General features: G+C 43.6%; 2 protein-coding genes across 2 annotated transcripts; one reads left to right on the plus strand and one right to left on the minus strand.

Annotated features, from left to right (window-relative positions):
• Positions 1 to 6,994: 6,994 nt before the first annotated feature.
• LOC310839460 (ovomucoid-like) lies at positions 6,995 to 25,770 on the minus strand. The gene is made up of 4 exons (XM_083728097.1): positions 25,649 to 25,770; positions 9,382 to 9,410; positions 8,524 to 8,633; positions 6,995 to 7,163 (listed from the first exon to the last, which is right to left on the minus strand). The coding sequence occupies exons 1-4, from the start codon at positions 25,701 to 25,703 to the stop codon at positions 7,103 to 7,105; spliced, it is 255 nt and encodes an 84-aa protein (XP_083584223.1). The 5' UTR covers positions 25,704 to 25,770; the 3' UTR covers positions 6,995 to 7,102.
• LOC310839461 (ovomucoid-like) lies at positions 13,313 to 16,757 on the plus strand. The gene is made up of 4 exons (XM_083728098.1): positions 13,313 to 13,435; positions 14,310 to 14,338; positions 15,103 to 15,212; positions 16,534 to 16,757. Exons 1-4 carry the CDS (start codon positions 13,381 to 13,383, stop codon positions 16,586 to 16,588), a joined length of 249 nt encoding a protein of 82 aa, XP_083584224.1. The 5' UTR covers positions 13,313 to 13,380; the 3' UTR covers positions 16,589 to 16,757.
• Positions 25,771 to 26,672: the final 902 nt, after the last annotated feature.

Here is a 26,672-nt window from a genome sequence, read left to right on the forward strand (position 1 = left end):
CATGCAGCACCCAGAAGGTTCCCCCATTCCTGATTGTACCTTGGGTTAAGAACTTAATTCGTATTGGATGTCCATTCTTAACCTGAAGTACCGCTTTAGCTAATGGGGCCTCCCGCTGCCGCCGCACCATCACCACGTGATTTCTGTTCTCATCCTGAAGCAAAGTTCTTAACCCAAGGTACTATTTCTGGGTTAGCGGACTCTGTAACCTGAAGTGTATGTAACCGGAAGCGTCTGTAACTGAGTTACCACTGTAGTTGCATCTCTGAGTCACCTGACTTTTATGAGATGAGAGGGGGAAATCAGTTTGCTTTCTCTACACCGTGGATAATTTTTGTTCTATCCTGTCCCTCCCAGGTTATCCTGTCCCACGCTGCTCCAGCTAGAAAACGTGACTCTGCGAGATGAATAGGGCCCTCAGAACAACTCTCCACACTCTGAACAAACTACAGTTCCTTGGATTCTTTGGGGAAAGCCATGACTGTGAAATGGTATAATGCTGCTTTAAATGTATTGTCCAGATGTGGCTGAAATCAGTGCCAGATCCAGGTGTTTTTGTGTGCAGGGAGTGAGGGAGGTGCTTGGTCAAGATGCCCTCAGTAGGCCTCAACACCAAACCCGCCCCCCTTCCTCATTGCTGTCCCTGTTCTCCATTTGTTCCCCACTTGCTTGCCCTCTCTTCCTCTGGGCCCAATCGGTGCTGCCACCTAGAGGGAGAAGGCAAGGCAAGCAGAGACTGCTGCTCCTTCTGCTGCCATTGCTTGTTTGCAAGGAGGGGACAGGTGTAGAGGCAGCAACAAGTGAAGGGGAGGAGCTCCATTTTGGTTGGAGGAGGAGTTTGGATTTGATATCCCGCTTTATCACTACCCGAAGGGGTCCCAAAGCGGCTAACATTCTCCTTTCCCTTCCTCCCCCACAACAAACACTCTGTGAGGTGAGTGAGGCTGAGAGACTTCAGAGAAGTGTGACTGGCCCAAGGTCACCCAGCAGCTGCAGGTGGAGGAGCGGAGACGCGAACCCGGTTCCCCAGATTACGAGTCTATCGCTCTTAACCACTATACCACACTTGCCACCTTTCCCAACTCTACGTCCTTGAAGTGTTGTGATGGATTTTACACAAAGCATTGCTTGGATCTAGACCCGTAGTTCCCCTGAGCAGTGGTGTAGCATGGGGGGTGCAGGGGGGGCCGGCCGCACCGGGCGCAACATCTGGGGGTTAGGGTTAGGGGGCGCAAATTACTTGCCTTGCCCTGGGTGCTGACAACCCACACTACGCCACTGCCCCTGAGAGGGGCAATTTGATTTTTAAAGGAGAATGAGTTATTAACAGTTAATGGCCTTTTAGGCTTCCTCCATGTGAATAGTTCACTTTTTGAATAATAAGAATTATATGTCACCAGGCGGGGGGCGGGGGGGGCATCAGGATTTTAAAGATGCTTAGGTGGAACATGGCCAAAAAAAGGTTGGAAACCACTGATCTCGACTAAGTTGGCTGGACTTAGTTCCCATTTATGTGAATAGAACTTAAGTCACTGCTCACTGTTCTCATTGGTTTCAGGGGGACATAAGTCCAGTCAAAGGCAATTTGATGCTGGCCATTTTATTTTCAGCCCCTTTCATAATAAACCCTAGAATTGCAAGTGCCTATTTCATTGCTGTGCATCCTGAGCTGGCATTATCATCAAGCTAAGTACTGAAAACCTTTTGCTAATATTAACAATGGCATCGCACCCATTTGAGCATATAATGACAATGGAATGTGAATTACTTATCTCTTCCTTTTTTTGGTATCATCAAATGCTTACCCCATGAGGAGGGAAAATCGTTATGGGCCATGCTATGCTTGAGATGCACTTACTCATACATTGTTTAGGGAAGTTACTGTTAGTAACTGAATTACAGGAAGCTAATGTTTTACATGGCAAACATTTCACATGGCAAACATTAATGTTTCACATGGCAAACATTAACGTAATGAAACCTAGCACAGAATGCCACAGATGATTATAAGAATATCAATAGTACAGCAGGGGGAGCAGTTCAAGTTACCATTTATAGTTGTATTTCCCCCCTTCTTCAAAGGAGCACCAGAAAAGGTACAAGGTTTTATATTAACGTCTCTTGACAATAGCCCTTAGATGTCACTTAGGCTTCAACAGGATGACCTCTGCAAAGTACTTCCTGCTGAGCAGGGCTCTGAAGCTGCACCTCAATTTAAGTACTGAAGAGGTTATATGCAATAATTCTGGAAGCAGTCTCTGGTGGAAACTAGGGCAAGACAAGGGCAAGACGCACACTGAAGCTGTTGTCATATATATTGAACTGCACTGGAAGGTGTGCACAGAAACTGAGGCCACACATGCATTTCCTGAGCCAGATTGAGAAGCTGGGAAACTGGCCAAGTTGCCCCTCGCTTCCCTTTACACCACATGCAGGAACTGCTTTCTTGAGAGCTGGACCACTAACACACTGAGTATTTGAGACCCATCGGCTACTCTCACCTGGTTTAACAGGTCAATCAAAGTGTGTGGCCACTGTCATATGCTGACGGCTTCTAGGAGCCACAAGTGAGAGCTGACTGCAGGATGGGGACCAAAGGTGGACAAACTATCTCAGAAGGAGCACGGCGTGTTCCCCACCAGAGGTATTACCCCTCTTCTGACACCGCATAGACCGCCACAGATCTACTACCATATGCTACCAGTAATAGCCACTAGATGGCCCCCCTGCAATATTTATTGCATAATTGGTTCAGGCAGAGCAATCTTCTGTAAATGCAATTACTGTTACAGCTTTCGCTTCTCTCCACTGACTTTGTAAAGCTGGCACACGTGCTATAATGGGTGAGCAAGGCACTGTTTATTTTGCTAGACTATTGTATGTGGGATATAGAGAGAAAGGGGGCAGGAGTGGAATGGTAGCACTGTGCTCCCGTTGAAGGGTATTGAATATTGTACAAAACTACTGCATATATAAGGATCTCATTAGATCAGATATGTAGCTGTTTCTAAGGAGAATTTCCCAGTGTGTAATAAAGAAAGAGCTGGTGCGGCAGAAAAGCCATCAGAGGTGTGGCCTCTAAAGGTGAAAAGCCTGATCAGGCTCTGAATAAATGAATAAGCCACATCCTTAGGGCTTATTCTCTGCTGCTAAACAAATCTCCTTTACCTTGTACATTTTAAACAGTTGTCTTCCTTAGAAGCTTTTAAAAAGGGGAAGTTTAGGTTCTTGGGCTTTTCCCTTCAAGCCTATTGGGATTCTTAGGCTTGATCATTTTGTCTCTTTACATATTAGAGTACCGTACTTCTTGCCTGCGCATATGTTGCCACATTTATTTTTATCTTTTACATAGTGGTAGTTTGGTATTTATCTATCCATTTACAAGGCACAAGAAACTTCAAGCTGAACCCAGCCATATCCTAGATACCGCGGGTCTATTCCTCAAAGTAAATATGGTTTGGGGCTGAGTTCAGCTTGAGATTTCTCATGCTGTGCATCTGCCAAGGTTTCATCATCACAGCATAGTCAAATCATCCACAGCAACTTTCTTTTATTAGGGCTTACATAATAAAAAATGGTTATGTAGAAGAGGGAATTCCACTAGTTGCAGCGCATTAGAAAGGTTTGAAGTGAGGGCTTCAAGCCAAACTTCTCATTACATCAAAGTTTGATTTATGGTATTTATATAGCCTGCTGTTCAGCTCAAATGTTTTCCAGGTGCTACACAAACAGTTCATTAAAATGCAAGACAATGGTATCAAACAAAAACCAGAAACCCAACAAAGATAACAAAACAGCCATCTACCAGCAGAATAAACCAATTCTTAAAGCAGCCAACTCTGTAAGGGAGAAATAAGTTTTAACTTGATGCCTAAAAACAGATAAAAGTGGGGAACATCAGTATCTTCAGTGGGAAGGAGCTCCTCAGCTGGGGTACCAGAGCAGAGGCACCCAAAGAAGGGCCTCAGAAGAGGATCTCAGGGGCCGGATGGGTTTGTATGGAAAGAGGTGGTCCTTGAGGTATTGTGGTCCTGAGGTATTTAAGACTTTATAGGTTAAAACCAGCGCTTTAAATTGGGGCTGGAAACTAATTGGTAGCCAGTGCAGTTGGACCAGGATCAGTGTAATATGCTCAAACCACCTTGCTCCAGTGAGCAACTTGGCTGCTAGCTGAAGTTTCCGAACTGTCTTCAGAGGCAGCCCTATGTACAGGGGGAGTCTTTTAAAAGAGGCCCCATGGAACATGTGTACTCTGTATCCACAGGGCCTCTTTTAAAGGACTCACCCTGTATAATGCATTGCAGTAATCTAACCTTGTGGTTACCAGAACATAAACAACAGTAGTTAGGCTATCCCTGTCCAGAAAGGGGTGTGGCTGGGCCACCAGCCAAAGCTGATGGAAGGCACTCTGAGCCACTGAGGCCACCCGAGCCTCAAGCGACAGCAAAGGACCCAGGATTACCTCCAAACTACAAACCTACTCCTTCAGAGGAAGTGTAACCCCAGCAAGAGCATGTGATATTCCACCTATCTGGTCTAGGGAACCACCCACTAACAGTGCCTCAGCTTTATGTGGATTGAGCTTCAGTTTGTTGGCTCTCATCCAGTCCACTATTGAGGCAAGACACTGGTCCAGCAATTCCACTGCCTCACCTGAAGATGTAAAGGAGAAATAGAGCTGAGTGTCATCAGCATATTGCTGATAATGTACTCCGAACCTCTGGATAACCCCACCCAGCGGTTTCATGTAGATGGGGGATAGTGGATAGAATTGAGCCCTGTGGAGATTCCAGGGGGCTGAAAAGCATTCTCTAAGTAACACCCTCTGGGAATGACCATCCAAGTTGGACTGGAACAACCGCAAAGCGGTGCCACCCACTCCTAGTTTGGAGAATCACACCGGAAGGATATCATGGCTCATTGCATCGAAAGCCACTGAGAGGTTGAGAAAAATTAACAGGCACATGTTCCCTTTGTCTCTCTCTCTCGGTATGTCATCATACACGGCGACCAAAACCGTTTCAGTGCCAAAACCAGGCCTAAACCCCGATTGAAACGGATCTAGAAAATCAGTTTCCAGAAAATCCGGCAGAGGACACGAGAGGGTGGTCCCAGACCACGCTGCAGTTTAAGTTTCCTATGGCCACGCTTCCTGCCAGTGCTGAATAGACAGTGGGGCCATCCCTTGGTGCGGCCCTGCCCAGCACTGGCAATGCTGCCAGGCAACAACAATGAGGGGGCCACTTTTCACCCCCAGCTGGCCCAATGTCTGGGCGCAACACCGCCCAACAGAAAAAGTAAATGGACTTCTCTTAAAAGTGCATTTATAGTGAGGTTTGGCAATATGCAGCTGAATTTAAATGTTCCTGATCAGTTGACGGGAAGAGAATCAAATCAAATCAAATCAGTTAATCAATTAATCAGTTGACAACACTAATTGAGAAAACAGTTATAAACTAATTCAACCCCTAGCTAAAGAGAAGCCCATTCTGTTGCTTTCAGTGGGATATCCAGCTGTTTGATAGAATAAATTTCACACGCCAAGATGTTCCATTCCGGTTCCCTTTGACTAATTTCATATACAAGCTACGTCTTGTAGAGAGGAGCCTGATGAATCAAGCCAATGGCCCATGTAAGTCCTGCATTGTGTTTTCACAGTGGCCAACCAGGTGCGTGTGAGAATCCCCAAAGGAGGACCTGAGTGCAGCAGCAAGCACTCTCCCCTCTCGTGGTTTCCAGCAACTGGTATTCAGAAGCATTGCTGCCTCTGACTTTGGAGGTAGAACATATAGCCATCACATTGATAGCCTCCTCCATGAATTTGTCTAACCTCCTTTTAAAGCCATCGAGGGTGGTAGCCATCCCTGCCTCCTGTGGGAGCAAACAGCCACATGGTGGGATACAGAGGCTTGGGACCAAATCTCTCTACAGCTTATCTCCCAGTTTATGCTTGTGCCTTGCTGGATGGAAGCATTGCTTATGAGAGAGAAAGATAACAGCACAAAGGGAGTAGCATCTTCACTGCCACCCTCTCCTTCCATAGCCCTTTCTATGTACAATAATTGCTTGGGCCTCTTTTCAACTGTTCCTTCTCCTTGGAGACAGAGGTGAGAATCTACAGAGGTGGCAATATACTGGTATTATTGTGGGTGACAGGAGAAAGACTGGACCTTGCGTTTTGAGAGTTTGGAGGCTTCCAAATCTTGGCAGGGCTCCACTCTGCCCTTCAGCGCAGCTTCCCCTGACCCTATGTATGTTTACTAAGCAGTAAGTCCTGTGAAGTAAGGAGTCACTCACAAGCAACTCTGCATAGGATCGCAGCCTGACACTTTATCTGAAGTTGGTGCAGGATGGGGAGAGTTCCAGCCTTTCCCTGCAATAAGCAGATATTCTGTTGAGAAGCTGGGGCACTTCTTATTTTCTCCTTGTGCAGCATGCAAAATTAGGGGACAGAGTGGGATGCACAGGTAGGGAAAGCAGAGAGGAAGGGAATCCCATTGCAATAATATTTATTCTTGCACTAGTGCACGACTGTGGCTGAATACACAGATATATATTGTTATATATCAATTTAAATGGTGTTTTTTGTATTTTTCTCTCATTTCTCTCAATTCTGTCTGTTTCTTTTTCTCCTTTTCTTCTATTGGAAATCAATAAAAAAGTTTTTAAAAAGTAACATGGCAGGGTGATGGGTTCTAGCTTCAATGTCTAACTAAATCATCTGGCTACAGGTGGGTTGTTTTTGGGTTTTTTAATCTACATAAATCAATTGCCTGAAGTCAGAAGTGTTACAGTCCAAAGGGAGTATATTCTGCTGATTGTTTGACTTGGTTCTTTCATTGTGCGTTATTAGTAAGAAAATTCCAGATCTCTCTTTCACCCAAATCACATAATAAATTAAAAAGTAGATAATACAGAAATAAATGTATGGAGAGGTTTATAATGCTGAGCTTATTTATTGATAAATCAAATGAAGATGTTGCAAGATATTCACTGGCTAGCCGAACAGAGCATAAGCAGAGGGAATAATAATGAATTTCTTCCTAGAGATGGCATGAACAGAGTATGATGAGAAATCGACCTTCTTTTGTCCTTTTGTTCTTTAGTCGTCAAATTTTCTGCAGTCTCCAAGGTTCCTCAGTCTAAGACGTCTTCTAGTTCGGCTGATGCGGGAAAGACAATGCGAAGAACTCAGGATGAGAATTCAGAAGATGCAAGCTTCATTATTACTCATTAAACAGAAATAGTATTGGTGAGAAAGGTAAGTTCATCATTGCTCTATTTCTTGGGGAAGGGAAATGGATGAGAAAGAATCCTGTCCAATAACCTGAAGAGATAGGGTTAAGTATAATTGCTTGATTCTACATTGACATTTAAAATAACTGTATGTGTATCGCTCAAGACATGGCATTGGAAGCTAAGAAAGAGCAACAGAATGCCTAACATTTAAATGATTAACTGAGAATGTATCTCTGCTACTCATCATGATCACATGGGGTATTCAATTGCAGTTCTCCATTTTAGGTGTGTGAGTTGGTCTTTGTTTTTCTGAAGAAGGGCTGAAGAGATAGGAGGTCCAGGAGAAAATAGCCTCCAGGCTAATGGAGTCTGTGTGGAGAGAAAGAGCTTTGTTTTCAGCTCTGGGAAAAGTTATTTCATATTTCTAAGATGTTAGGCCTGTGTTGAAACAAGCGCATGATATTATGCGACTATTGGGTGTGTCATTATTGTTTTGTGTCTGGTTTTGGAACAAGTTCTTTTAGCTTCTAAAGAGCAATATTAATAAACACAATAGCCGCTACCCATCAATCTAGACAATACTGAGCTGGATGGACCAGTGGCCTGACTCTGTATAAGGCAGCTTCTTATGTTCATATGTTCTTTCCAGCACCACTGCTTGGTAAAACACCCCCATTTTCCAGCTTTCACTGTTCATCCATGTCAGAAGCTTCTGTATGAGTATATGTTAAGACTTCTCACCAGAGCAATTCTGAGATCCACATTAGGGAAGCGCCTAGTGTAAGCCTTTCCTACCTTCACAATAACTTTCTTATTACCCCCTAATTTCCTGATAGACCTTTGAGTGATTTTTCTTCTGGATCAACCTTACTACCTTTTGTGTCATGATAGGCATGGTGGGGCACTTCAACACGATTACCCTCCTGACAGGGGCATCTCTGCTCCTTGGGGGTGGGGAAAGAGAGTGGTGAGGAGGTTGGTGGACTTGTGAAGAAATCGTAAAATAGTATTGGGAAATGATCCATAATGAATTGGAAAAAAAATATTTAAAAGTACTCCCCCCAAAAAACCCAGAGTCCTTTCTGTTGGGGATAATTCAGACTAATATTCCCAGGTGTTAAAAAAGGTTATTTATGTATGATACTATTGCGGCCTGTGTTTTGTTAGCCCAAAAATGGATAACAAGCAACGTCTCAACCAAAGACGAATGGCAACTTAAGTTGACAGAATATGCACGGCTTGCAGACTTAACATTTCCACCTCATAAGCAAAACCTGTACTCACATATACGCATTGCAGAAGTCACACTTGTTGCCATATGACACACCATCAGAGCCACAGTGGGGATTGAGTTCCAGGGTGCACTGTGGTTTTGGATATCCTCGACAATATCTCTACAGAGAGAATAAATTTTACAGTATTACCCATTTTCTGGCAAATCTCATGTGGTTGCTTTTACCACTCAGGTCTTAGTTGCACATCAGGTTTTTCTTGTTTTAAGAAATCACAAACACACCCGCCCCCAAAATGAAGAGTACTGATAAAATGGGACAGGGCCGCAGTCTTATTTTTGCACAAAGCAAATCTGCTGAACTCAAAGGCGACCTGCAAACATTGCAACCAACTATGCTATATCTATGTGGAAGGACTGGCAAGGAGAGAGGCAGTGCAAAAAGCCATCTGTGTAAACTCCAATAAAGGAGAAGTAGAAGAAGAGTTTGGATTTGATATCCCGCCTTTCACTCCCCTTAAGGAGTCTCAAAGCGGCTAACATTCTCCTTTCCCTTCCTCCCCCACAACAAACACTCTGTGAGGTGCGTGGGGCTGAGAGACTTCAGAGAAGTGTGACTAGCCCAAGGTCACCCAGCAGCTGCATGTGGGGAGCAGGGACGTGAACCTGGTTCAGCAGATTACGAGTCTACTGCTCTTAACCACTACACCACACTGGCTTTCATGAAGTAGCCCTCTACTCCATGAATTTGTCTAATCCCTTTCAATGCCATCAAGCGGGGTAGCCATCACTGCCTCCTGTGGGAGCGAGTTCTATAGTTTAACCATGAGCTGCAGGAAAAAGCAATATTACACATCTTGACAGCAAGTTATTTTGATGTTCTGTAATAAGAATAAATGACTGCCACTCACCCGTTCAAAACTTGCTTCAGTGACAATGGCTAGAATGAAAACATAAAAAATGTAAAAATTCCAAAGCAAATCTACATGTTGAATAATAGTCCATTTGAGAACATTCATGTAATGTAAGAGTGAGATGCATTTTATCTTACACTTCCTTTTTGCGTGCCAAGGCCCTGTGACCCGCAGTTCCCTAGTGGATAAATAAACACACGGACAGTGGATTTTGGTTTATGGGTTTGAATATGCCACAGGTTTATTGGTTACAGATGTGAGTCATTTGTCTTAGACATTGGATGAAGACAGACTATATCTCGACTTCTGCCCGTCTGCAGGGAGTAACCAAACCACCAAAAGGGGGAGCCCTATGACTTACATAAAATAGGGGCACCCTGAGGGTTCCCTGTTGGGATTGTGGCATGGCCCTAGCTCACGTTCAGGCATTGGACAGAACCCACACCCCTGGATTCCTTTAACAAGATACCCTTAATGAGGAGGGGAAGATGGAGGCTACAACCTCCCCTCCAACCAAACAAAGGCTTACCCAATGCCTGACTTATTTCTCCATTTGAAAACATTTATTTCTAGGAACAGAAAAATGAGATACATTTTATCTTACATTTCCTTTGTTCTCTTAAAAGTTCATTTATAGGAGCTGAATTTAAATGTCCCTGATCAGTTGATGGGAAGAGAATCAAATCAAACTAGCTAATCAGTTGACGATACTAATAAAGAAAACATGTATATACCCATTCAACTCCTAGCTGAACTGAAGCCCATTCTGTTGCTTTCAGTAGGGTGACAGAGCAAATCTCACATGACAAGATATTCTTTCTCGTTCCTACTGACTAATTTCATATCGAAGCTTCCTTGAGAATAGCTACATCTGAACATTCAAAAGAATATGTGAGGGTTCAACTCGTGTGTGTGTGTTTGAGAGATGTGCTTCTCTGTTCCCGTGTCCCTGGCTGGGACAACAATGCCTCCTTCTTCCACAAGCTTTCACAAATGAAGCACTGAGGTTTGCAGGGAGATTTTATCAGATTCAGTTGACAACCTAATAAGAGCCTTCATACAGTCTTTGGAACACCTGGACAATTCATGGATTTTGGGTTCCTTTCTGAGATGGAGTATCTAATGGAACATTTGTAGAAAAATCTTTTCCCCAAAGGGAACCTTTGTAATGTGAAATATGACTCACCTGAGCACAAAAAGAAGAGCATCAGAGTAAGGAGGAGAAAGCTGCTTGGCTTCATGATGGGTTTAATTATGTCTTCCTCTTAGTGCTTTTCAAAGCAGTAGATCCTTCTCAGAGTTCACTGGCTGCAGTGAGGTCTGGACTCTCTGCCCTGAATATATAGAAGTCTCTGTGGCCCTGATGATGAAAACTCCCAGTCTCAAGAAATATTTACATGTGGAAATAGGATATTACAAAGGGCTGCAATGTGATGTACCAAGCATAACAGTTCCTTTCCTGTGCAGAACCCAGGCACCTGCAAGAGATATGGTAACCAGTACCTTAGGAAGTAGCATACGAAGTAGCTTGTCTTGACCATAAGCCAAACCCCTGATGAAAAAGGACTATAACAACAAATTGCATATCACATAGTATTGGTCCAATTTATTTGTGTCTTCAAACGGTCACCCTGAACCAGGACCTATCTGGCCCTGACTGATCCAGACTTGGTTTTTTACAAATCTCTAGAACAGATTGTGAAGCTGAGGCTCCAATAATTTAGCCACCTCATGAGAAGAGAAGACTCCCTGGAAAAGACCCTGATGTTGGGAAAGATGGAGGGCACAAGGAGAAGGGGATGACAGAGGACGAGATGGTTGGACAGTGTTCTCAAAGCTACCAGCATGAGTTTGACCAAACTGCGGGAGGCGGTGGAAGACAGAAGTGCCTGGCATGCTCTGGTCCATGGGGTCACGAAGAGTCAGAGACAACGAAACGACTGAACAACAACAATAAATGTATTTATTCATTTATTTTTATCCCTAACATTGTTGTTTTTTGACCACGTTTTTTGACAATAGGGCTTTCGTAACATCTCTCAACACCCTTACTTTACAAGCTATAATTACCAGGATTCTTTTGGGGAAAGTCATGACTGTTTAGAATGGTATAAGACCATAAGAAAAGCCTGCTGGATCAGGCCAATGGCCCATCTAGTCCAGCATTCTGTTTTCACAGTGGCCAGCCTAATTCATGTGAGAATACCCAAAGGAGGACCTGAGTGCAGCAGTACGATACGATAATCTTTATTGTCATTGTCCCATACAGAAAAACGAAATGGCACCTCGCTTGTCCGACCACCGCCAGAGAAGCAAACCCAGGCAGCTTCATGATTGTAATGGTGGATTTGTCAGCCTCTTAGTGCTTAGAAATGGAAATGGAATATTACACAGAACTGCAGTGTCCTGTACCAATTTCAACAGTTTCCTTTTAGTGCACAATTCAAGAAATATTTGGCAACCAGCCAGTTAGCAAATAGTACGTGGAACAGCTTACTGTCTCAAGCATAAGTCATAGCAAATATAACAGATATTTTCAAAGTAAATCAATAAAAATGAATTAAAAGACAGTAACATTCTCAGTTAACTTTATTGCAATGTATCACGTGGGTTTCTAGAGAAGGGTGATATCATTTCATTGCTGCTGAAGTAAATACAGCTCCATATCTGCTGGACCCACTGCCAGCCAACATGTACTGTTTTCCACTTCTGCCCATGGGCTCAGATGCACACACCATAACATATACATGCTCTGCACCTGCCATTTGTATTTTTCAAAACTGGAGAAGGTTTTGAGAAGAAAAGCCCTGTTGGATCTGGCTGAGGGTCCAAGTCAAAGTTCAGCATCCAGAAGTGGCACATTGGGTGGGCCAGAGCTGTGGGGCTGCCCTCCTGCCACTGCAGCCACTGGAGCTTACCTGAAGTAAGCATTATTATGTTCTGATGCAAAGATAGTACAAAATACCTGACACTTTTAAAAAGAAGGCAACGCAACCAGCACTCTCCAAAATTACCGAACCGTTGAGTCCCATTTACAATTGTGAGACTTCTGTCCTTAGAAGTACCAAGGATTTGCCTTAGCACTGTGATCTCAATAGAATGAATATGGCACTTCAAGGAGAATCTCCAAGGAAAAATGGGAAAGATATTGTTAGGGCAATACTCTGAGCATCGGAAGTGTGGTTTAATAAGAACATAAGAATACCGCTGCTGGATCGTGCCCATGTCTCTTCTGTCCCAGGATCCTGCTCTCACAGCTGACAACCAGATACCTATGGGATGCCTGAAAGCAGGACCTGAGGGCAAAAACACTGGACCCACCTGCTGTTTTCCCAGTACCTTGTATTCAGAAGAAAATGGCCTCAAACAAAGGAAATCCAAGATGCTCACGCCATACATTCATGGCTTGTTTTCTCCTATCGCCAAATCTTGTTTTCTCCATGCTTGTTTTCCACTTTGTGGTTTCCAAACAATTAAAGATAATAAGTGTGTTTGACGTATATAACGTGTTTGTATTACTTTCTGGGACAACAATACCTCTTTTATTTTATGGCTTACATGCTGAAGGAGTAAGGCTCCTTTGTTTTTCTCCTTTGTTTTCTTTATACTAAAACAATGATGAAAAGAATCCCAACATTTCTAAAAGTGTTTTGTTTGTACCTCATTTCTTGTGACTTGCAACAGCAATGTCATCATCACACCAGAAGGCCGTATTTCTTAAGGAACCGGTTGCCAAATGTTTATTGCATGCACGTGGAATGTGCATTGAAAGGGAAACCATTAAAATTGGTACAAGACATTGCAGTCCTCTGTAATCACATTTTCATGTTTAAATATTTCTCAGAAATTGGGAGATTTCATCATCAAGGCTGCAGAAACTTCCATAAATACATGGAAGAGATACAAGACCTCATCCATAACCAGTGGAATCTGAAAAGCGTCTACTGCTTGGAAAAGCACTAAGAGGCCAACAGATCCAAACCCACCAGCAAAATCATGAAGCCAAGCAGCTTTCTCCTCCTCACTCTGATGGTCTTCTTTTTGTACTCAGGTGAGTAATATTTCATATTGCAAAAGTTCTCTTTCTCGGAGAGGTGTAGGGACCAAAGAATCCATGGACTATTCATGTCTTCAGATGAGTGTAGGAAGGCTCCACCTGTGTTGACTAAATCCAGTTAAAATCTCCTTGCAAACCATTCTGTTTGCTGGTTTAAACCTTACGGAAGGAGGGGACATTGTTGTTAAGCATAGGGACCCTGGGGGCAGGGACACACATCTCCCCAAAACACATACACACTTGAGCCTTCCCACATTCTTTTGGGCACTGAAACATGTCTGTTCTCAAGGTTCCTCATATATGAAATGATACATGCCAGGAAGAACCAGAATGAATGTCTTGCTATGTTAAATTTACTCTATCAAATAAAGATGCTGTACATCAGGGCTCTACATTGCAGACAGCGCCCACCACTTTTCACACAATAGGAGCCTTTTTGAAAGCTGAAGCTCAAAACACTAATGCCCCCTGAAGCTACCATGTACCCTCTTTTCTTCATGGTCTCCTCGTGGCACTTGTGACATAAAAATGATTCTAAACATGCAAAGCACCACAGCCAGGCATTCAAGGGAAATCAACAGAACTGGGTCCCAGTTAGTTATGGACTAAACCAGTATATACAGTTATTTGTATTTAGGATAGTTAACTGACTGAACCATTTCCCATTGATTTGATTGTCTTCCTATCCATTCTCAGTGACATATAAAGGAAATTGTGTATTGCCAAGGCACTTTTAGGATAACATAGGATGTACAAGATACAATGCACCCCACTTTTCAGTTCCTAGAAATAAATGTTATCAAATGGACTATTATGCAGCATATGGATTTGCTAAATCATTTTCACGTTATCTATGTTTTGCATCTAGATGTTGTTGTGAAAGCAACATGGGAAGCGGTAAGTGGGAAATCATTTATTCTTATGATAGAACATGGAAGTAGCATGGAGTTAAGATAAGTGAATTTATGCTTCTTTTGGAATTTTAAAATATTCTCTCTCTCTCTCTCTCTCTCTCTCTCTCTCTCTGTGTGTGTGTGTGTGTGTGTGTGTGTGTCAATTTTTAAAATAGAATTTAAAATACAGGGAACAAAAACACATCAACACAAATATAACATACAAGAGCTGGGTTTTTCCCAGGATTTCACATCTCTAATCCCACCCCTTTAAAAAAAAATAAAAAAGTTGGTGGTATTATTAGTATTAGTTCCAGTTGCTACCCACAATTTATAAGAGAGTCTCAGCTTGTGTTCAGTAGTAGCCTTGTGGGGTTATTCAGTTATTACTAGGCAGACCGCCCAACCTTGCAGGCATATTATTTGGCCACTGTCTTAAGAATCCAGGCACTCACTGTGTGTTTTTTTAAAGTATTTTTTTGCAAAAACAACCGTTAAATGTGTCTAGCATGAAACCCCTAGAGCTGCTCACTCGCAATTTGGCAAGATTAATCTTCTCTGAGGGGACTACCATGTTTGCAAATTTTGTTTCACAGCATGAAAAAATTTGTACCTATTCTAACCCTGCAATATTTTAAACTTTAATTTGTCTTGCATGAAATCCCTGGCACTGGCGATCTATAATTTGACAGGTGTAAGTGCCCACAATGGGTAGTCCAAAGGTTAAGCGGGGAGGACCTTTAAAACTGTTGTGTCCTTCATCTTCAGAAATATTGCAAAGGGTATCCAAACCAAATATGCACCCTGGAGTACCAGGCCCACTGCGGTTCTGATGGCAAGACCTATGGCAACCAGTGTCTCTTCTGCAATGCATATATGTGAGTATATCATGGAATCATAGAGTTGGAAGGGACCCTGAGAGTCATGTAGTCCAACCTCATGCAGTGCAGGAATCTCCCCCCCCCCCCTGACATCTTTGTTGGAAGTTAAAAAGTACATGATTATATTTGCAATAAGCATGGTGAGATGTAAATAAAAAACAGAAAAGAAAAAGAGAATCAGCACCCATGTAGAAGGAAAGTCAAGCAGGGGGACACCCCTCCCCTGGGAAGTGCAGGAATCATTTTGCAAAATGTCAGGTTCTAAGCCATGGCCCTGAGTTTTATGTTGCTTATGAGGCCCAAAGGAACATGGTGAGCAGAGCTAATCTGTAGGTAGCCCTGAATTTGAAAGTGGAGTGGATTGGGAGGGCTATTCACATGCACCACCCTCCTGACACTCTTATTGCTCCCGCTAAGAGTGATGGGGGGGGGGGGAATGGTCAGGGGAAATATGCCCAGAAGGGCTCTATCACCATCCCACCAGACCAGACACAACGCAAAAGGTAGTAGGGTTGGCCCAGAAGAAAAATAACCAAAAAAGCCATCAGGCAATTAGGGGATAAAGGTAAAGGGACCCCTGACCATTAGGTCCAGTTGTGACCGACTCTGGGGTTGCAGCGTTCATTTTGCTTTATTGGCCGAGGGAGCCGGCGTACAGCTTCTGGGTCATGTGGCCAACATGACTAAGCCGCTTTTGGTGAACCAGAGCAGTGCATGGAAACGCCATTTACTTTCCCGCCGGAGCAGTACCTATTTATCTACTTGAACTGTGACGTGCTTTTGAACTGCTAGGTTGGCAGACGCTGGGACCGAGCAATGGGAGCTCACCCCATCATGGGGATTTGAACCGCCGACCTTCTGATTGGCAAGTCCTAGGCTCTGTGGTTTAACCCACAGCACCACCCACGTCTCACAATTAGGGGATAGTAAGAACATTATTATGAAGGCCTACTTTACAAAGGCCTACACTAGGTGTTTCCTTAATGTGGATCTTGGAACAGCTCTAGGTAAAAGTCTGAACATTTGCTCCTAGAGAGGTTTGACACAGATGTACGATGAAGGCGGGAGAAGGGGGATCTTCTACAAATGGTAGACCTGAAAAGAATATTGTTCTCTCTTGCTCTATATTGGCTAGGCTGACAGGAAGCTGTTTTCCAGGGTCTCAGACAGGATTCCTCCTCAGCCCTTTCCCATCCCAAAGACAAAGAGCAATGATGGCATAGGCATTCCCACCTATATAGTATTTCTCTTTAAGGAGTTATAATGAAAGCTTCATCTCATGATTTCTCATATTTATTTACTTCTTTTTTCTCATCAGTGCAAGTGGAAGAAAGCTGGAACTGAAATACTATGGAGAATGCAAAAAAGCTTAAGATGCACAAGACTATGAAACATCTACAAAAGAAGTCCCATTTCTCTTTAAGCTTCACTCATTGCATCACCACCAAAAAATCCATTCTTCTCTTTGCTTATCCTCTGTGAGCCAGTGAATATCTCGCAACACCTTAATTCGGTTTATCAATAAATAAGCTCAGCAACATTATCAAACTCTCCATACATTTATTTGTGTATTATCTATTCTTAAAAATATTATATGAGTTGGGCAAGAGATTGGTCTTGAAGTTTGTTACTAATAACGCACAATCAGGGAACTGAGTCAAACAATCAGGAGAATCTTCTCCCTTTCGACTATGACATTTCTGAGTCCTGGCAATTGAGTTCTGCAGAGTAAAAAAACAAACAAACAAGAAACCTGTAGAACACCAGGTGATTAGTTAGACACTGAGGCTAGGACCCATCCCCCTGCCATGATACATTTCTTTTCTTTTCTATTGATTTTTAATAGAAGAAAATAAAAAAGAGACAGAGAAATAAGAGAAAAGTACACATTGAAAATTCAGTTGCCGTCATATGATTGATATAGGCCATTCAAGTGGGTACCCAGGTATATCATTGCACCAGCGCAAGAATTAATGTTAATGCAATGGGATTTCTCTCCTCCTTGCTTTCCCCACCTGGGTGTCCCACTGTGTTGCCTATGTTACTCTGCTGGATTTGAGGAATCCCCAGGGCAGGTTAGTTTATGCAGAGGAGGAGAAAGTGAGAAGGGGAGACTTCTGCTGCACAAGGAGAACGTAAGAAGCAGCTGCTGGATCAGACCCATCACCCACCAGGTCCATCATCCTGTTCTGCATATGCCCATCTCTGAGAGGCAGCAGCCACCTTGTTTTAGTAAGGGAGAAAAGCAGAAGAGCTCCTCAATTTCACAGGTATTGTTCCACAAGGAAATCTCAACAGAGCAGAGAAAATAGAGAGAAAAGGTCTTTCAGCCTTTTCTACTGGAGGACTAGGAGAAGAAGAATGGAGAGGAAGCATTGGAAGGCAACTCAACTGCTCCTCAGAATATCCGCTTTTGTTAGGAAAGGCTGGAAGTACCCCCATGCTGTGCAAACTTCAAAAAAGGTGTCAGGTTTCAATCCTATTCACTTTTCCTTGAAAGCAAGTTCTTACTTCTGCCCCTTACCTCTGAGGGGCAAAGTGGGGCATGGCTCAGGCAAGATTTGGAACCCTCCAAACTCTCCAAGCCCAAGGTCCAGTCTTCGCCTGTCAACCACAATAATGCCAATGCATTTTTAACAACTGAGGGCTTCTGCGCATCTCCTTTGCTTAGTCAGTCATAAAAAGCACTGGCAGCAGATTCCTGCCCTGTTTCCAAGGAGAGGAAACAGTTGAAAAAAGGCCCAATCAACTATCTCACATAGAAAGGGCTATGGAGGGTGAGAGGGAAGATTCTAATCCTTTTGTGCTGCTGTTTTTTCTCTCAGGCGCCGTGTCTCCATCGAGCAAGACACAAACATAAACTGGGAGATAAGCTGGGAGTGGTTTGGTTACCAGCCTCTCTGCTTCACTGTGTGGCTGTTTGATCTTTTCCACCGCACACATCTTCTCTTCCTGCCGTGCATGTGATTGTGTGAATGTGTAAGAGATGGAGAGAAGGGAGATAGAGAAGATAGCCAGGTCCAGGAGCTCAGACCCTCCAAGTGTCCCTATTTTCCAGGGATGTCCCTGATTTAGAGAAGCCGTTCCGGTTTCTGATTTTATCCCAGAATGTCCCACTTTCCCTTAGGATGTCCCTATTTTCATGGGAGAAATGTTGGAGGGTATGAGACCTACCAGCTGCCCTTGGAGAGAATTGAGGGTGGGTGGAGGGGAGCTAATTTTGACGGTATGTATAGAATTGGCAAGCTATCCCATTCAATTTTTTCTAACCAAATTGAATTTATGAACCTAAGTTAATTAGGTCTATTAGCTTCAGTGGATTCACTCTGAGTGCACCGAACATTGAACCCCACCCAGTTGAGCCGGAATACATTGTGTTGATAATGATAAGGGGTGTGGGGTGCAGAGCTAATTAGAATCACAGAATTGTAGAATTGGAATGGACCCCAAGGGTCATCTAGTCCAAACCCCTGCAATGCAGGAATCTCAGCTACAGCATCCACGACAGATAGCCATCTAACTTCTACTTAAAAACCTCCAAGGATGGAGAGTCTGTCACCTTCCATTAGAGTTATTTCTACTGTCGAACAGCTCTTACTGTCAGAAAGTTCTTCCTGATGTTTAATCAGAATCTCCTTTCTTGTAACTTGAAACCATTGGTTCAAGTCCTACCGTCCAGAGCAGGAGAAAAAAGCTTGATCCCTCCTCCATGTGACAGCCCTTGAGACATTTAAAGATGACTATCATATCTCTTCTCAGTCTCCTCTTTTCCAGGCTAAACAGGCCCAGCTCCTTCATCCGTTCCTCATAAGGCTTAGTTCCCAGACTCTTGGTCATCATGGTTGCCCTCCTCTGCACACATTCCAGTTCGTCAATATCCTTTTTAAATTGTGGGTGCCCAGAATCGGACACAGTATACCAGGTGTGCTCTGTCCAAGGCAGAAAAGAGTAGTACTATAACTTCCCTTGATCTGTACTGGCTTAAGATCTGTGCTTTCAAACTGGGCACAGGACTACTCCAACCTCTAGCTCAGAACCAGTATGTCAGTTGGTGGTCCAAGCACAACACCCAAAAAGCTTCCTCAATGGGCTGTCCCCATCTCCAACACTTGGGCTTCAACATAGCCTTTAAATCACTGAAATCACTACGGTGATCTGCGGGCCCACTCCTACCCATACTGCTCACCAAGGGATGTGAGTTTACAGTATGTTGGGACATTTCACATACCTGAATATCTAAAGAACTTGGCAGTGGTCAGCTACCACAGACTTTTTACTAAGGCCAGACCTGAGGGCAAAAACACTGGACCTGAGGGCAAAAACACTGGATCTGAGGGCAAAAACACTGGACCTACCTTCTGTTTTCCCAGTAACTTGTATTCAGAAGAAAATTGCCTCAAACAATGGAAATCCAAGATGCTCACGCCAAACATTCAAGGGTTGTTTTCTCCTATCGCCAAATCTTTTTCTCCATTTCTGGGGTTTTCAAATAATTAAAGATAATAAGTGTGTTTGATGTATATAACATGTTTGTATTGCTTTCTTGGACAACCTTTACAATACCTGTTTTATTTTTAGCTTACATGTTGAACCAGTAAGGCTCGTTAGATATGATAGTCATATCTAAACTCCCCACCCCCAGAAAATATATATCTGAAATCAGTGTTGGCTAGGAGTACATGTAATAAATTGTTATCTTTTGACAAATACTATATGACATGCAATTTGTCACTGGAGTCTTTTTTTCAGCCTTGCTTTGGCTTATGGTCAAGACAAGCTACTTTGCATGCAACTTCCTAAGCTACTGGTTACCACATATCTCTTGCATGCCCCTAGTTTCTGCACAGGAAGGGAACTGTTATGCATGCTACATCACATTGCTGCCTTCTGTAATGTCCTTTTTCTACATGTAAATATTTATTATATGGACTTCTAGCCAATAGAGATTTATCTCTCTCTCTCTCTCTCTCTCACACACACACACACACACACAGACATTTCGGGAGTGGGGAGTTTAGATGTGGCTAGCATGAAAACCTATGGAAGCAGATGTCTGCAATTTGGTAATGCAATTTCTTCTGAAGGGGCCACAGTGTCTCCTGATTTCAGACTCCCAATTCCTACATTCTGAAAACGAGAATCATATACAGGCCAATTTTTGATACAATGCAAGTCACTGATCTCGAATTGGATGAGGGAGGGACATCCTATTGGGAAGACCCAGTTTTCTGAGTGCATGTTCTGGAAGTTGGGCAATAGGGGCAGTACAGGATTCCTTTTGGTGTACTGACTTCCCCGCTGCACCAAGGATTCCCTGGCCAAGCTGCTTCAGGTCGTGGCAGATGTCTTCCTGGAGACACCTAGTTTGGTTGTCCTAGGCAGAGGCGGAGCTAGCTGCTTTGGCATCCGTAGCGGAGGAGGGAAATCCCATTGCAATGACATTAATTCTTGAGCTAGTGCAAGGGGTGTAGCTGAATACCAACTTGGGTGGCATATATCAATTCATATGGTGGTAATTGGATTTTCTATGTGTACTTTTATTTCTCTGCTTCTCTTTCTCATTTTCTTCCATTAAAAATCAATAGAAAAGAAAAGTATCATGGCAGGGTAATGGGTTCTAGCCTCAATGTCTAACTAATCACCTGGCTGTCAACAGGTGGTTTGGGGTTTTCTTAATCTGCAGAAATCCATTGTCTGCAGTCAGAAGTGTTACAGTCCAGAGGGAGTAGATTAGGCTGATTGTTTAAAACTCAGTTCCTTGATTGTGTGTTATGTACTAATTCTTGCACTACTGCAAGGATGTAGCTGAATACTAACTTGGATGACATATATAAATTTTATTCTTAATATGTTTAAGAATAGATAACACACAAGTAAATGTATGGGGAGTTTAATAATGTTGCTGAGCTTATTTATTGATGAACTGAATTAAGATGTTGCGAAGTATTCACTGGCTCACAGAGCATAACCAAAGAGAATAATGGAATTTTTTGGGGGGTGATGCAATGAGTGAAGCTTGAAGAGGAATGGGACTTCTTCTGCAGATGTTCCATAGTCTTGTGCATCTTAAACTGTTCTGCATTCTCCAAAGTGCATTAGTATCAGCTTTCTATTCTTTATTCTGATAAGAAAAAAGAAGTAAATAAATACGAGAATTCATAACATGTAAGTTTCCTTATAACTCATTAAAGATAAATACTATATAGGTGGGAAAACTAAGTTCATCATTGCCCTAAGTCCTGGGGAGGGAAGGGGCTATGGAAGAATAATGTCTGAGTCCCTGGAGAGCTTCTGCTATTTGCCTAGACAATATCGAACAAGATGGACCAGTGTTCCTTTCAGCTCCACCACTTGGTGGAAGATCCGTCTTCTCCACCCTTCATTGTTGATCTGTGTCACAGAACATAGAACCGATTTGGGCATCTTTCCCCTGCCCTCTCCTCCCACAGGATCCCACTTAGTAGCAGCAACAACAGTACTGTCAGGAGGGTGGTGCATGTGAATCCATTTGAGTTTAAAATTCAAGGCGGTCTACAGATTAGCTCTGCTCACCATGTTCATTTGGGCCTCATATGCAACACATAACCCACACTGTGCAAAAAAAATTTCCTGCATTGCAGGGGTTTGAACTAGATGATCCTTGTGGTCCCTTCCGACTCTACAATTCTATGGTTCTCTCCATTCTGAAGGAAATCAGCCCTGAGTGCTCACTGGAAGGACAGATCGTGAAGCTGAGGCTCCAATACTTTGGCCACCTCATGAGAAGAGAAGACTCCCTGGAAAAGACCCAGAGGTTGGGAAAGATGGAGGGCACAAGGAGAAGGGGATGAGAGAAGACGAGATGGTTGGACAGTGTTCTCAAAGCTACAAACATGAGTTTGACCAAACTGTGGGAGGCAGTGGAAGACAGAAGTGCCTGGCGTGCTCTGGTCCATGGGGTCACGAAGAGTTGGACACGACTAAACGACAACAAAATGATATACTCACATATATTCATTGCAGAAGTGACACCGGTTGCTATAGGTCTTGCCATCAGAACCACAGTGGGCATGATACTCCTCAGTGCATATGACTTTTGGGTACCCTTGGCAATATTTCTGAAGAAAAAGGACACAGCACTTATTAAGGGCTCCTCCCCCCTTAACCTCTGGACTGCAAGGCCTTTCTGACTATGACTTGCCTAATAATGAAGCACAGATAACAAATACACCAAGTGTTAATTTAAGATATGCATTCAAGCACAGGAAAAGCTGGTTTATCATCCTGCCAAGCAGTGAATTGCGTGATAATGTTGTTCCATATTCAACCCAAGTTACCACTTCTTCCAAAGACAGGTTGATGCTCCCAGACATGACGTATGTGTGTGTGATTCCTGTATTCAGTTCGTAGGAAGAGAATTTCAGCTCTGTTTTGCTTTAGTTAGCATTGCTCTTCCCAACTATTAACAGGCTGGAAAGGGGCAGAAAGGTACTCCCATCTGAGGCTCTTCCAGCTCTTGGCAGTCAGGAGGAAAGCTGGGAATGTGGATTATTTTTTGCCATTTAGACTGTGCCAGCTCCACACAACAGAGAAGTCCAGTGTTTAGGAGCCTTGGGGATTTACTTCCAACCTTGTTGTCAGCATGTGTACTGACTGTGTGATGGCCTGGGATTCGGATTTGAATGCTGAACCTGAGGAATCCCAGCCTGCACAGGATTCCCCGCTTCCAGAACCAGCTGAGCTGGGGCTGGGGCATGAGCCTGAAGGGTCCTCACTTGTGCTGGATCCTCAGGTGCAGGCACCAACTGAGTCTGCTCTGGCTCCTGAGGGGATGGAGGAGCCATTGCCTGCAGGTGCTCCACCCTCAGCCCCGTCAGAGGAAGCTGAGGTTGCCTCTGGGTCCGGTAACCCTCCAGCCTCTCCTGAGCTGCAGAGGCTCAGGGCAGAGAGGCAGAGGGAACTAAGTTCCCTCAGGAGGAATGCTTGCCTCCAGGCCAGGAGAGGCAAGTCACCTGTGGATTGGGGCCACCCTATGCCTCGGGGGAGATAAAAGCCAGCCAGCCCCAGTCCCAAGTTGCAGGAGCAACATCGTTGGTTGTCAGTAGCAGCCTGACCCCTGCCCTGCTTCCCTGCCGGAGCTCCTGACCTCACCCGACGCCGTGCCCTGCAACCAGCTTCGACTTCTATGGACTGCCTTCATTTTGCACCATTGACCTTGGACTGGACTCAGACCTCACCTCTCAGTTAGCCCCCAGGACCAGCACAGACAGTGTGTGTGCTTTCCTCATGTGGAAATTGCAACCTTCAATTGCAATTGCGAGAGCCAGTGTGGTGTAGTGGTTAATAGCGGTAGTCACATAATCTGGGGAACCGGGTTCGCGTCTCCGCTCCTCCACATGCAGCTGCTGAGTGACCTTGGGCCAGTCACACTTCTTTGAAGTCTCTCAGCCCCACTCACCTCACAGACTGTTTGTTGTGGGGGAGGAAGGGAAAGGAGAATGTTAGCCGCTTCAAGACTCCTTCAGGTCGTGATAAAGCGGGATATCAAATCCAAACTCTTCTTCTTCTTCAACTTCCTCCCTTTATTTGTACCTCCAGCTGGCACCAATCAAGCCTAGAGTGCCGCTCGCACACACTAAACAAAATTCTGGAACCCTTTTTAAAGCTTCAAGGAACTTTTATTTGTTTCTTAAAGAATATTTTCCTAACGCTATCATAATATTTGGCACTTACCGCTTCCATTGATGCTTTAACAGCAACATCTAGAAGCAAAAGACAGAAAATGTAAAGTTATAAAGAAAATCCGTATATTGAATAACAGTTCATATTAGAACAGTTATTTCTAGGAACAAAAAATGAGCATTGTATCTTCTACATCCCTAGCCAGAATTAAGATTGCCGGAAGAAATATCAACAACCTCAGATATGCAGATAACACAACCTTGATGGCAGAAAGTGAGGAGGAATTAAAGAACCTTTTATTGAGGGTGAAAGAGGAGAGCGCAAAATATGGTCTGAAGCTCAACATCAAAAAAACGAAGATCATGGCCACTGGTCCCATCACCTCCTGGCAAATAGAAGGGGAAGAAGTGGAGGCAGTGAGAGATTTTACTTTCTTGGGCTTCATGATCACTGCAGATGGTAACAGCAGCCACGAAATTAAAAGACGCCTGCTTCTTGGGAGAAAAGCAATGACAAACCTAGACAGCATCTTAAAAAGTAGAGACATCACCTTGCCAACAAGGTCCGTATACTAAAAGCTATGGTTTTCCCAGTAGTGATGTATGGAAGTGAGAGCTGGACCATAAAGAAGGCTGATTGCCAAAGAATTGATGCTTTTGAATTATGGTGCTGGAGGAGACTCTTGAGAGTCCCATGGACTGCAAGAAGATCAAACCTCCCCATTCTGAAGGAAATCAGCCCTGAGTGCTCATTGGAAGGACAGATCGTGAAGCTGAGGCTCCAATACTTTGGCCACCTCATGAGAAGAGAAGACTCCCTGTAAAAGACCCTGATGCTGGGAAAGATGGAGGGCACAAGGCGAAGGGGATGACAGAGGACGAGATGGTTGGATAGTGTTCTTGAAGCTACCAGCATGAGTTTGACCAAACTGCGGGAGGCAGTGGAAGACAGAAGTGCCTGGCGTGCTCTGGTCCATGGGGTCACAAAGAGTCGGACACGACTAAACAACAACAACATCTTCTACATCCTTTGTTATACTGAAAGTGCATCCATAATGTGGCTTGGAAATATGCAATTTACTTTAAATGTCACAGGGCATGGATTAGAAGATAATCAAATCAATGGAAAATGGTGTAATCAGTTAAATAGGAATAACTGAATATACTAATTCATTTACTAGCTAACTGGGTACCAGTTTTTTTATTTCAGTGGAATACCCAGCTGTGGTGCCGTGTGTGTTTAGAATTGTTCCCAAGTCCACTATTTATCTTACAAGAGCCATGTAGAGATTGTGAAGGAAGCATGGTGTGTGGTGGTAGTAGCTTTAGGGGGCATTAATGTTTGAAGTCTCACCTCACAAAGAGGTTCCTATTGGGTGGAAAGTACTGGGCACTATCTGGAATGAAGAGCCCTGATGGATTGTGAATCTCACATGGCAAGACATTCATTCTGGTTCTTCCTGACATTTATCATTTCATGTAGGAGGAACCTTGAGAACAGACATGTTTCAGTATTCAAATGAATGTGGGAAAGGCTCAAGTGTGTGTGTGTGTGTTTTGGGGCGATGTGTGTCCCTATGTTTGAGCAATGTCCTCTCCTTCATTTAGCTTTCAGACATCGAATACCAAGGTATGCAGGGAGATTTTAACTGGATTTAATTAACACAGGTGGAGCCTTCCTACACTCATCTGAAGACATGAATAGTCTATGGACTGTTTGGTCCCTACACCTCTCCGAGAAAGAGAACTTTTGCAATATGAAATATGACTCACCTGAGTACAAAAAGAAGACCATCAGAGTGAGGAGGAGAAAGCTGCTTGGCTTCATGATTTTGCTGGTGAGTTTGGATCTGTTGGCCTCTTAGTGCTTTTCCAAGCAGTAGATGCTTTTCAGATTCCACTGGTTACGATGAGGTATGGCATCTCTTCCATGTATTTATGGAAGTTTCTGCAGCCTTGATGATGAAATCTCCCAATTTCTGAGAAATATTTACACATGCAAATGTGATTATACAGGACTGCAATGTTTTCTGCCAGTTTTAATGGTTCCCCTTAAGTGCACATTCCCCGTGTGTGCAAGAAATATTTGGCAACCAGATCCTTAAGAAATGCGGCCTTCTGGTGTGATGATGACATTGCTGTTGCAGGTCACAAGAAATGAGGTACAAACAAAACAGTTTTAGAAATTCTGGGATTCTTTTGACCAAAGGCAATCATTTTAGCATAAAGAAAAACAAAGGAGCCTTACTCGTTCAGCATGTAAGTCATAAAATAAGAGAAGTATTGTTGTCCCAGAAAGCAATACAAACACATTATATACGTCAAACACACTTATTATCTTTAATTGTTTAAAACCACAGAAGTGGAAAACAAGCATGGAGAAAACAAGATTTGGTGATAGGAGAAAACAAGCCATGAATGTATGGCGTGAGCATCTTGGATTTCCATTGTTTGAGGCCATTTTCTTCTGAATACAAGTTCCTGGGAAAACAGCAGGTGGGTCCAGTGTTTTTGCCCTCAGGTCCAGTGTTTTTGCCCTCAGGTCCAGTGTTTTTGCCCTCAGGTCTGGCCTTAGTAAAAAGTCTGTGGTAGCTGACCACAGTGTTTTTGCCCTCAGGTTCTGCTTGCAGGAATCCCATAGGTATCTGGTTGTCAGCTGTGAGAACAGGATGCTGGGACAGAAGAGACACGGGCATGATCCCACATCTTGGCCAATTTTGGAAACAAGAAGCTGGCAGGAGAAAGTCTGGACCTTGGGTCTGGAGAGTTTGGAGGGTTCCAAATCTTGGCAGAGCTA

Source organism: Podarcis gaigeae, assembly GCF_964106915.1.
Source record: "Podarcis gaigeae genome assembly, chromosome: 2".
Taxonomy (NCBI): Eukaryota; Metazoa; Chordata; class Lepidosauria; order Squamata; family Lacertidae; genus Podarcis; species Podarcis gaigeae.

What these genes read in the sequence shown, in the direction of transcription:
- LOC310839461 (XM_083728098.1), top strand. Translation starts at nt 13,381, where the DNA reads ATGAAGCCAAGCAGCTTTCTCCTCCTCACTCTGATGGTCTTCTTTTTG. An exon ending in TGAAAGCAACATGGGAAGCG is followed by an intron (nt 14,339 to 15,102) that starts GTAAGTGGGAAA and finishes CTTCATCTTCAG; the next exon opens with AAATATTGCAAAGGGTATCC. An exon ending in CTCTTCTGCAATGCATATAT is followed by an intron (nt 15,213 to 16,533) that starts GTGAGTATATCA and finishes TTTTCTCATCAG; the next exon opens with TGCAAGTGGAAGAAAGCTGG.
- LOC310839460 (XM_083728097.1), bottom strand. Translation starts at nt 25,703, where the DNA reads ATGAAGCCAAGCAGCTTTCTCCTCCTCACTCTGATGGTCTTCTTTTTG. An exon ending in GGTCTTCTTTTTGTACTCAG is followed by an intron (nt 9,411 to 25,648) that starts GTGAGTCATATT and finishes TTTTCATTCTAG; the next exon opens with CCATTGTCACTGAAGCAAGT. An exon ending in CTGAAGCAAGTTTTGAACGG is followed by an intron (nt 8,634 to 9,381) that starts GTGAGTGGCAGT and finishes TTCTCTCTGTAG; the next exon opens with AGATATTGTCGAGGATATCC.